This window comes from Eurypyga helias, unplaced genomic scaffold (assembly GCF_000690775.1).
Source record: "Eurypyga helias isolate BGI_N326 unplaced genomic scaffold, ASM69077v1 scaffold5966, whole genome shotgun sequence".
NCBI classification, from domain to species: domain Eukaryota; kingdom Metazoa; phylum Chordata; class Aves; order Eurypygiformes; family Eurypygidae; genus Eurypyga; species Eurypyga helias.
The window spans coordinates 13,938-25,300 of record NW_010258431.1 but is presented as its reverse complement, the minus strand read 5'-3'; the positions used below and the strand labels follow the sequence as shown (position 1 = coordinate 25,300).

General features: G+C 41.3%; 1 protein-coding gene across 1 annotated transcript; it reads left to right on the top strand.

Moving 5' to 3' along the window:
• Window positions 1-4,400: 4,400 nt before the first annotated feature.
• Window positions 4,401-8,226, top strand: LOC104511625 (formin-binding protein 1-like; the record flags this gene model as incomplete). The annotated part of the gene is made up of 6 exons (XM_010154320.1): window positions 4,401-4,510; window positions 5,094-5,226; window positions 5,672-5,766; window positions 6,248-6,396; window positions 6,769-6,927; window positions 7,973-8,226. Coding segments are annotated over 6 exons (654 nt in total), but the record flags the coding sequence as incomplete, so codon positions are not given.
• Window positions 8,227-11,363: the final 3,137 nt, after the last annotated feature.

Genomic DNA, 11,363 nt, shown 5'->3' with positions numbered 1-11,363 from the left:
TTGTGCACCTTCACGTTCCTCAGATATTCCTGAACCTGATCTCCTCTAACCGTGGGCAGCTCTTCATTCTCCCAGTCCCTGCCCTTGCCTTTCATGACTCGTGGGATACGGCTTGTGGCCTTGCCAGTTAAGACTGGGGGGAGAAAAAAGCATTGAATACCTCAGTCTTCTCCATATCCTGGGGAACCAGCTCCTCTATTTTCCTTCTGCAGAGGGCCCACACTTTCCCTGATCTTCCTTTTATCCCCTGTGTACCTGTCAAAGCCCTTCTTGTTGCCCTTCATGTCCCTGGCCAGGTTCAATTCTGTCAGGGCTTTAGATTTCCCAGCCTGATCCCTGCCTTCTCAGACAAGTTCCCTGTAATCCTCCCAGGTTACCTGTCCCTGCTTCCACCCACTGTAGGCTTCCTTTTTGCACCTAAGTTTCCCCAGGAGTTGCTTGCTCAGCCACGCAGTTCTGGTGTTTTTACCCAACTTCCTCTTCACTGGGATGCACAGCTCCTGAGCTTGGAGAAGATCCTTGAATAGTCGCCAGCTTTCTTGGGCCCCTCTTCCCTCCAGGGCTTCATCCCATGGAACTCTGCCAGTCAGTTCCCTGGAGAGGCCAAAGTCTCCTCTCCTGAAGCCCAGGGTAGCGAGCTTGCTGCGCACCCTCCTCACCTCCGTAAGGATCTCAAACTCCACCATTCCATGGTCGCTGCAGCCAAGGCTGCCCTTGAGCTTCACCAGTAACCTACAGATCTGGATTAACTCAAGTGTTCCACATTATCTAATAGTTAACCTCTGTAAATCTTCAGCATGAACATCGATTTGTATATATTTTGAAATTCTTTGTGAGCGTTTTAACAGACACAGCATTACTACATATCGAGTGCCTTTTCAAGTGAAATTTATACTGCAATTCGGAGAGAATATTTTTCTGTCATTGATCAGTCTTGTGTATAGAAAATATCTTGATTCAGTGTTAAGGAGTTGCTAGTGTGTGATGCTGTTTTCAACAGTTTTGTCCCTGGAAAATGAAGTCCAAGTGGTATTGACATGCAGAACTATCAAATGGTATTTAATTTGCTTTTGCTTCTACCGAGGTTCATCCAGGAGTTGGCATATATCAGACAGTAAGCATCCTGGTAATCTTGTTTAACGTGCCCTGTACAAGACACCACCCAAGGCACTGGAGATCACAAAACCAGACTGCCCTCATCTGTGCACCACGCGTTAGCTTTTCCTATCGAGATGTGTCGTGAAAGCAGCAAACGGTAGCGGTAGAATAGGTTGTTGAAAAAAGTCTTTATGTGTAAGCAAATGAAACTTGCTTAGTTAGTACTGGTTTTAGGGCTGCTTGAAATCAAAGAAATTTTGAAATCCTTTGATTTCAAAATCAAAGGACTCCTTTGAAATCTTAGTTCCAGGTACTGTTCGTGCCTGTGAGAGAGAGGTCTTGCTCAGTGCCACTGGATACGTAAATCAATGCATCGTCAGCAGTTATATGTAAATGTTACTTGTGTTTTCTTGGAATATACTTTCTGAAGGGAACAAGGAGTTTATTCTGTAGGCAATTTACATCTTTGAGGTTTCTACCCAAGTATCATTTGTTCAAATGCTTTACTTTCCTCATTGCTAGAAATTCTAGTTTTGTGTCTGTGGCCCAGCCTACAACCGTAACTAATTGCTGACGGTTGTAAGTGATGTCGGAGATATGAGTCTTCTAAGTTGGCTGGTGTCTCTCTGGAAAGGGTTATCCAAAGTCATTGAAAGCGTGGTGGATCTTGAAAATGCTGTGAATGTTAAAGCCATGATATGACACCTGGCATCCCATGTTTTATTTCCTTCCTCTGAGGATAAAGTCTTTACTCTTCAAATTTCTCTATTTTTATCTGACTAAAACATTTCTAGATGGCAGCGATGACCCAAATGCTGTTTCACAAAGTAAAATTTCTAACTCCTGAACTTGAGAAAAGATCTTTGTTTATTGTAATTCTACTGTGACAATAAAGTAACTACGTTGTAAAATCTACATTTGTAAAAGTGATGGTAGTGCGTTGTTAATGATAATTAACAGAATATTTGCAAATGGCTGACCAGTCCTTCATCATCATCAAATTCTGCTATTTTGTGCAGTGTTGGCTGTGTGTTTGTTTCTTCTCCTACAATAGAACTTCTTTAGCATATTATTCAAAACACTATAATTCAAAAGTAGTTTAATGAAGTTGTCTATTAGAATTTCCTGAGTTAAACTATCCATTATCACCTAGTAATTTTTTTAACAAGTAATTCTTGAAGCAGAAGTGCATTTCTGATTATTGTATTTTGCTTTTCTTGTGCTCAGATTGAAATGTATTTTTTATAAATTAAAAATTTCAGTCCTTAAGTAATATTATAAAGGCACGTTTTTAGGCATTAATCATTTTCGTTGCATGTGAATAATCTCCCGTTTCTTTCTGTTTTCAAATGAACTGTGCAGTGGTCGGTGAAGATGGTAAGCCCGCGTGCTGATCTGTCTGCTGTACTTCTGCTAAGATAGCATGAAAGTAATCTTCTGAAAGTGTTTCCATGCCATAACCGCTTTAAGTCAGGTGCTGAAATACATCTTCAGATTTTCCACTCATGTACTCAAGTCTTCTTAATCATCCATGCTTAATGTAAGATAATTAGACTTGTGATCAGGCTGCAGCCGAATCTGTGTTGTTGGAATTTTGGGGTTGATCAGTGTTCACAAGCTGGTCGTGATGGAAATACTTGGTGATTTCTCTGACTCAGGAAAATTGTTAAAGCAGCATGAAGTAGGTGTATGAAAAGATCACAAAAGTTGTGTGAAGGAGAAATACTGAATACTGCAAAATTCACTCCTTTGAATTTAACCAGAACATTTCAGGGGACACGATCCTTTACGCTTACGAGTGTCAGCAAGCCGTTACATTAAATGAAAACCACGCAGGATACTCTGCTTCTCACTGGCCTGTAAGGAAGAATGCTACAGGGGATGTGATTTTCTGTTTCTTTGTAGTGTGTAAAAGCACCTGAAAGGATTTTAATTAGTCTTTTTCCTCCAAAAAGAAACACTTCTGCTTTTCTTTGGAAACACCGTATTTTGATTTCAGTCTTTCTGTGGTGTCTTGTATTCCCTTCTTAAAAAGCAGTGAGAATATGATTTTACAAGTGCAAAAGAACCAAAGTTGAGAGGCAAGAAGCTCTGAAGAGGGGGTGTTAGTAGCTTGGCACCTGAGCCAAAGGCTGCTCTGTCAAGTTGCTGTCAGGTTTCATTTTGACAGAAGACGCTGTCCAGTTGGCTTTGCTGCTGTGGAGGGTTTCTGTAGTGGCAGGTGGGTTTCTTGTGCTAAAAGCAAGTTTCTTAGGCAACTAGGACACTAATAATGCAACTTCACTTTCTGTTATTAAGATGTGTACCATATTTCCTTCTTAACACTGTTGGTGTCTGTCACCCTGAAGGGAAGAGTTTTCACCATAAACTCACAAGATACATAAAAATTCCTTCCCATGCTTTTCACATCCAAGTCCTTCCATCCTGTTTATAATCTTGGCACAAGTTTGCCATCAGTCTTTGCAGGTTTGGGCTCATGACAATAGGTGGTCTTAAGTTTTGGATTCGTGTTGGGGTTTTTTTGTGATTGGTTTGTTTGTCTATTTTGGTATGGGTTTTTAATTTAAAAAAAACCTCAAAAGTTTGGAAAGTAGAAGGTTTTTTCCCTTCCCCGAAACATTGTTTTTTATAATGTAAAAGATAACTTGGAATATTTGAGCAAGTTTTGATTCAGTTTTAACATATTTAAGTCAGATTTTTGATGTCATAAAGGCTTTTTCTTTGCTCTGTGAACGAGTTTTACTGGAGGTAAAATGCATCAGAACTTTGTGAAGTTTTAAAATGTTCTCTAGCAAGGTTGGTGAACTTCCAAAAAAGACCTATAGTAATCAAGATCCAAAGTATAGTATTTTTGTTTTGATAGCATCCAAATCACTGTAGAACACACACTCTAGAAAAGGAATCCATTTTGTACACATTATTATTATTACATACACAGATTTTTGTTCTGACTAAAATGACTCTGTAGTAATTGGTTCTGTCCTTTCTAAATCTGCTTTAAGTGCAGCAGATGTAATAGGCAGTACATGGCTCAGCTTTGCAGGAAAATAGTAAGTCTACAAATTTTGAGTATCATCTGTGAGACAACTGTTACAGAAGGCAGCAGGAACCTTGAATGAATGACTACAGTCTGGCAGAAGAACATGCACTTACTCTGTTGTGGTCTTTTAGAGAGCTGTGTGTCAAGTAGAGTTTTTAAGAAGGTCCATCCTACTTCCAGTGAACACTGTCCGTGTGTGGGTATGTCAGTTCAGCTCTCCAGATACTGCGTGTTGCTTCTTTCATAGTATTTCTGCTTGCAGGGCCCTGCACTGGAAGACTTCAGCCATCTCCCTCCAGAACAAAGACGCAAGAAACTGCAGCAGAGAATCGATGAACTTAACCGAGAACTACAGAAGGAAACAGACCAAAAGTGAGTGTGTTTTCTTGACCTTTGTCATGGTTCTCTCTGTCTCTTCCTTTTGAAGTCCTCCAGCTAAGCCAACAGTGCTTAGAAGCTAGGAGAGAATATATTAGTCCTGCCTGCTACACTGCCTTTTTTTAGTTCATGGTTTATTGTATGTAGGTTCTGCTTTACTGTAATACACATCTTGTTCCTAATGTTACGTGGGAAACTCTGGATCTGAAATCATGCCTTAACAAAAACCTGCGTAGGTCTGTTGAACAGGAGAGCTGCCAGAGTGCATTAGGAAAATAATGTTGCTAATACTCAGGAAATTGCGTATAATGAACAATATGGGAAGCAGCATTAAGACCGGAGGGAGCAGTCAACAGTGTATGCTTGTGCACAACGCAGGGAAGGAAGGCAGAGCGCTCGGATGACAGAATGGGAAGAGGGTTTAGGTGTGGTGTGGTGAGCAGTAGTTCCTCATGTCTGTGCTCAGTATCTAACCATGGGTCAGGATCTCCTACCCATAAGCATTATTTTAGCTTTAATGAGTCGGTACTGATGTATGTAATTTTTATAATAATTGCTGGGTTTTATGTGTTTTTAGAGATGCCCTCATCAAGATGAAGGATGTTTATGAAAAAAATCCCCAGATGGGTGATCCAGGCAGTTTGCAACCAAAATTAACCGAGACGATGAGCAACATGGACCGTCTTCGGATGGAAATACACAAGAATGAGGTTAGACTCTCAAACAATTCCTTGGAAAACGTAAATGAGCGGTAAAACTCTGGTCTGCCTTATGAGTCATACATACAGCACCCAGAAAAACTACTCGACTTTTACTTTAGAAAGTGCTCCTGATAAGATTTTTTTTTTTTGTGGGATGCCATATTCAGGCACGTTATCTAGCTAGAATAAGGATGTACACTATTTAAGATGTAAACTGCTTAGAAGAATTTCTCATTAATCACTTATTCTGTAATTCCTATGTAATTAAAGATTATTTTTCCCTTAAGACTAGTAGGGAGCGTAGGCTGAGCACAAGTGGAAGTAATACGGAGAGTCCACACATGGATGCAGTCTCTGCGTGGCTGCGTACGGACAAGTAAACTGTGTTTGTTACATGGTATTTGCTGGTTTAGAATTGTTTTTTTGACACTGGTATTTGTCTTTTTTCCCCAAGGCCTGGCTGTCTGAAGTTGAAGGGAAAGTAGCAGCCAGAAGCGACAGGCGGCACAGCAGTGATATCAACCACCTTGTGACACAGGGCAGAGAGAGGTCACTATTCTGTCTCCACTGCTTTTGTAACTTGTGCTAGAGTCATGCAGCTCTTTGATAGTTAACAGTAGGTGATGGTTGTTACTTATGCTCTGGAAGTTTATGTCCTCCTAAAGGAAAATCGTACCGGTTCTGAATTCTAGAGGTCACTTCATGCCACTGTGGTAACGTAAGAAAAGAGTGTAATCATTGCCTAGCAGTGCCTTTTAAAGCTCTCTTGTTCCACTGCGTACGGCGTACCAGTTTCCATGTTCTGTAGAGACAGGTATGTCAAGTTTATGTTTGCTTTTATGGCAGAATTTGGTCCGAGCCTTTGTTAGATCGGTATTTTCAGAAAATCACCTCCAGCAGTAAATACAGAAGCTGCTGTCGGGCATTCCCAGAGGGTACCCGCGGTCTGCCCTTCCTGTGATGTGCATGTGTTGTGAGTGTGAGGGGTAGGAACGCTTCCGAGTCCTCATTCTCCATCATTGCATTGTAGCCCTGAAGGGAGTTACACGGATGATGCAAATCAGGAAGTCCGAGGTCCGCCCCAGCAACATGTGCATCCTAACGAGTTTGATGATGAGTTTGAAGATGACGATCCATTACCAGCCATAGGACATTGCAAGGCAATATATGCTTTTGATGGTAAGGTTAACAACACCCACTGTCGTTCCCTGACCGTAGGGCATGGATTATGTGTTGTAGAGGAGACAGGTAAAATGATTTAAAGCAAATTAACCGTATGAGCAACTAGTTGCTTATAAGGTCAGTGGAAATATTTCCATGAGCAGCACTTTTGTGCTGTTTTAAGATAAATATTAGCACAGCTATTGGCAAATATTCAGCTTTACGAATTGGAACTGGGGTTTTTTGTCTGTAAGCCTGTCTGACCATATGTTCTCTTGCATAAATTTTCAGTCTTCCTGTTTATATATAATCTGGAAACTATGCCCTGGGAAAAGATTAATTGGAATTCTGTCTGAAGAGTGAGACTTCTTTGCCTCTTGTTTCTCCCAGGTCATAATGAAGGCACTCTAGCAATGAAAGAAGGGGAAATTCTGTACATTATTGAAGAGGACAAAGGAGATGGGTGGACAAGAGCTCGAAGACATAATGGAGAGGAAGGCTATGTGCCAACATCATATATAGATGTAACACTAGAGAAAAACAGCAAAGGTGCAGTAACCTATATCTAACAGTAAACTGGCAGCTTTCAGTTGTACATGGGCCAGGGAAAACAGTGGAAAAATAGTAAGTTAGGTTGATGGAAAGCATCAGAGTATCAGAAGTGAGCAATGGTCTGTTGTTTGCGCTGTGACAGTGGTGACCACGTAAAATTACGCATCTTACACTGGGCTGTAATTCTGACCAGTGTCGTCTTCTGCTTTGCTTAATTGAACTCGTGTTCCTGCTTTACAGAGCGCTAAATCAATTCAGCTGTTAAACTGAAAAAGACCAGGAATCCTCCTTTTCTATAAAATGCTTTGTTTTTATGGAGAACTAAAAAATTACTTAGTTTTAAGATTGACTGTTCCCACTTTTATGACTTAAACTCCATGCTTAAAACAGAGGGTTTTTTCAATAATTGCTAACTGAACTCAGTTACTGAAAATCGTTAATTTCCTTCCTTAGCAAATACTTGGCAGCTTTCACTTCTTAAACAGGAAAATGTTTTCTGATTCTGAAAGCTCAACAAAAATACACAGGAAAAAACCATTATGGTTAAGAAGGACAGAAAGTCCACTGACCTGCCTCTCCTTCCTTTCCCATACTTGTAATGCAGAGTGTTGTGTACTGGATGCAACTTCATTGTTGTAACTCTAGAGACCCTGGGCAAACCAAAAGAGAGACTGCACGTAATGCCTGATGTCTTACTGAAACCCTTCTCTGCTCCCAAAAAGAGGATGATTTTATGTTCTTGATCTGTGCCTGTAAATGAAGTCTTTGAATTGCATCATGTTTAGTTTGAAATCGAGGTCTTAAATATGCAGTAATTCCCTTCCCTGAGGATCGGAAATGGCATTGCAGAGATTGATTACTAGGAAGGAAAAAAAAAGCTACTCTAGAGGCTGTGGCTCGTACTTCTAATGAGATTTTTTGGAATTAAGTACAAGGCTGATGTTGTAGCCACTGAGAAAGGCCTGTTAGAACTGAGCACGCTTCTCCGTCTTTTAAAGGCCTTCAGTAACTTTGTTCTTTTCTTTTTCCTCTTGGACTGCAGGTTCCTGAAGCGGGTTTCTGAGAAAATGGGCGAGATCTTGAAGGAGGTTACATGCAGCTGCTGGGGGGGTGGGTGGGGGTGGGGTACTAGACTGGGAGGCCCAAGGGGAAAAGCTAGTTGCATGAATGCATGCATACATACATTTAGTCACTAACATCTTAGCATCTCCATGCATAGGTAAGGATGTATTACAAATTCTTCGATTTGTGCAGGAAAATAGAGTTCCATTACCAGAGTAAAAAGGCTACTGCTCCTAAAATTGCTTTATTTCCATTGTCCTACGTTGTCTCAGATGCACAGACTATATTTTAGCTTGTGTTTGGATTATCTCAGTTACGCTCTTTTCCAACTCATCCTAACTGGCCGTCACTTAGAACCGTGTCAGTTACCAGTCGGCCTGTGCCACCTCCACGCGCGCTGTTAACCTCCTCCTGCATGCCTAGGAGAGTCAGGCATGTCTGCATCGCTCTGCCACCATTGCTCGTCTTATTTTGTAACCAATGTTTTGTTTAGATCCCTTCAGCATTAGTCTCATCCCAGTATCCATGTGTGCTGCTGTAACTATACCACTGCAACCATCATTACATTCCAGTTTTCGGCCTAACTGATGAGAGACCCCAACGCATTTGTGTCCATTTGGGGGAGTAACACAGCTCGGCTCTAGCCTACAGGGCAGTCAGGAGCAGCTCCTAGGACTGCTGTCCACCTTCAGCTCTTCAGCGACCCGTTGGGAGCGCTGAAAACCTGCAACACCACCAGGGCGATCCACCGCTGCAAGCTCACGACTGTTTCCAGGAGTCAACCACTTGCTGTTCAAACGCTGCCTTAAACTCGAGTGCCTCAATCTGCCGTTTGCCAACACGACCACCTTCCGGTATCCCACAAAGGGCTTCGTGTCGCAGCTCTCTTCGCAGCGCTGCAGCTGCTGAGGTAGCCACGGTAGGTGTTTTCTAGAGCTCCGCTGGATACATGGTGCATCATGAATTTTATACATTGAAACGCGTATCTCTTCATTTTACTTTAGTATTTTTTAAAATATTTTTACGGAAACTGTCTTTTAGTTTTCGCTACGAAGTTCCAATTTTACTTACTGCAGTGCTAGTCCCTCTCCAGGTGGTGCTTCATTCTATGGACCAGCTGAAATTTGAATGATACTTTGTAATGATCTATGTGCACTTTGATTGTAAACAATTGAAATTTGGATATGTTTATACGTGTAAATAGAGTTGTCTGCAGTGCCCCCATTGCTTACCTTGTCTCGCCTCCCATGTGTGACCCTGTTATCGAACGCATCGTATCTGATTCGCTAGGGTGCTAAGAATTAGACTAGAGCTGTTGGGGGGAGGGATACTTGTGTCCAAGCGAGCTTGTCAGCCCAGCCACCTGCTGTTCGGGGAAATGAAATCATCCTAAAACCATCCTGTTTTTCTGGGCTCTGAAGCAATAGTTGGAGGCAGCAGTGCTGGATTCTTTCTAATTTCAGTGTTATTAGGAGCTGTACTACCAGTAAAACTGAGTTTGAGTGACTTGTGTAGAAATCGATTCCTTTTGTTACGTATACCACTATGACAGCTTGACCTAGTGTACTGTGGGGGCTCAAACTCTTGAGTTTAGATTTTCAGAGCTTGTATACAGGGTTATTTATACAATAACGGGACATTACCGAATCCTGACAGAACTACTTAGGTAGTTTTTGGGGTTGGGGAGGGGGGTGTGTTTGTGGGGTTTTTGTTTTGTTTGGTTTTTTTTTTTAATCTAGTGCTTTTTTATTTTAAAGTTAGAGAAAAGGAGGAAATGCGATCTATGTATTTTCTGCTAAAGGGCCTGTGGTTTGCCTGGGTAACAGCCTTGCAGGTCAGTAGTAACACTTCCTGGTAAAGGACTACATGTTCTTTTCATGCTACTGTTTGTTTTTCTAAAGCCAGGATTTGCTTCCTTTGGTGGAGGCAGGTTGCTTTCATGAGGGATAGTGCAACTTGTGTGGGGGTTCTTAAACATAGGAAAAAGGCATTTGTACTTGCACAGCTAGTTATAAATCACTTACTCTGAAATTCTGAACGTGAGTTGTCTTAAAGAATCTGACACTTTCCAGTAATTTTTAATCCCTTTTTGTGCACATGTTGATTTCCTAAATGTTAAATGCTTTGTTTATAAACAGCGTTCTCTGTGGAGAATATTTTCATGGAATAATAAAAAAAAAACCCAACCAAAACACCACCTTTTCATGGTCTAAGTAATTAGTTTCCCCATTTGCCTCTGTTAAGACGGAGAGGGAGACTTTCAGCATGAGGTCTGTAACCTCTTGTTACGGCAGCGGAATCTCTGCTGTGCACATTGGTGCTGGTTGTGCTGTCGGCCTCTCCGATACTCTCAGGTGCTGTAACATCTCACTCCAGTAGGCAGGCGCACTGACACCAACCATATGCAGCTCTAACCATAGTTCTCACTGAAATATTTATACAACTTCTAACAGAACTGGTGTATAAGCATTATGCTGTGTGACAAAGTGGAATGTGCTGCTAAAGCACTCTTCACATAAACACCCTGCACGCTGATTTCCTATGGAAAGTGCTAACAGCTTACGCTTTGCCTTCACCCAAGGAAAAAAAAAAATACTGCTTACCAGAGTGATTCACCTCAGTAAATACAGCAAGTTTAATACACACATACACCCACGTTTACTCATATCTCAAAGCATTTTAATTATCTGGGTCGTTTGTTCTTTCTGTTTCATCGCTGACTTCTGGCAGCGCAGCTGTTTGTTGTGCAGGCTCCAGCAGAAGCCGGAGTACTGCAGATGCCGTCGTGGCAGAAACCAGCAAGTTGGCCCCACACACACACAACTCATATTTTCTGCTTTCACAGACACGTTTATATTTGAGCCCTCTGTTGCGGTCACAGATAAAGGACCACTTCTGCAACCTGTGGTATTTCTGCAATACGCAAATTACTTTGCATAAAGATACACTTTAATTCACAATTCTATGTACAGTATTTTATATTCATTAAAGGACTATTATACAACAATTTTTCTACAGTGTCACACACTTAATCTATCATTTTATTTACACTATTTGCCTCATTTTAATACTAAGATGCCAGTGCCCTTCCTCCCAGGCATTATCGAAAACACTGCAACTCTGGGCAAACACAGAAAGCTGTAAGACCGTCTTATGGGGATAACCGAGCTATTTAAGGGCATCCTTAAATGACTCAGTGACACAGTAAATAAATAGTTGGTTTAGAAGTCAGTAGTTTTAAAAGAAGTGTGCATTGTGCAATTGAAAGTTCTAAACATCTTGTGAAACACAAGTAGTTTGTACAGTATCAAATCGCCAAGGAAGCTAGGGTTATTTCAAGTGTATCATTTACGTGGTGTCTACAGTCTTTC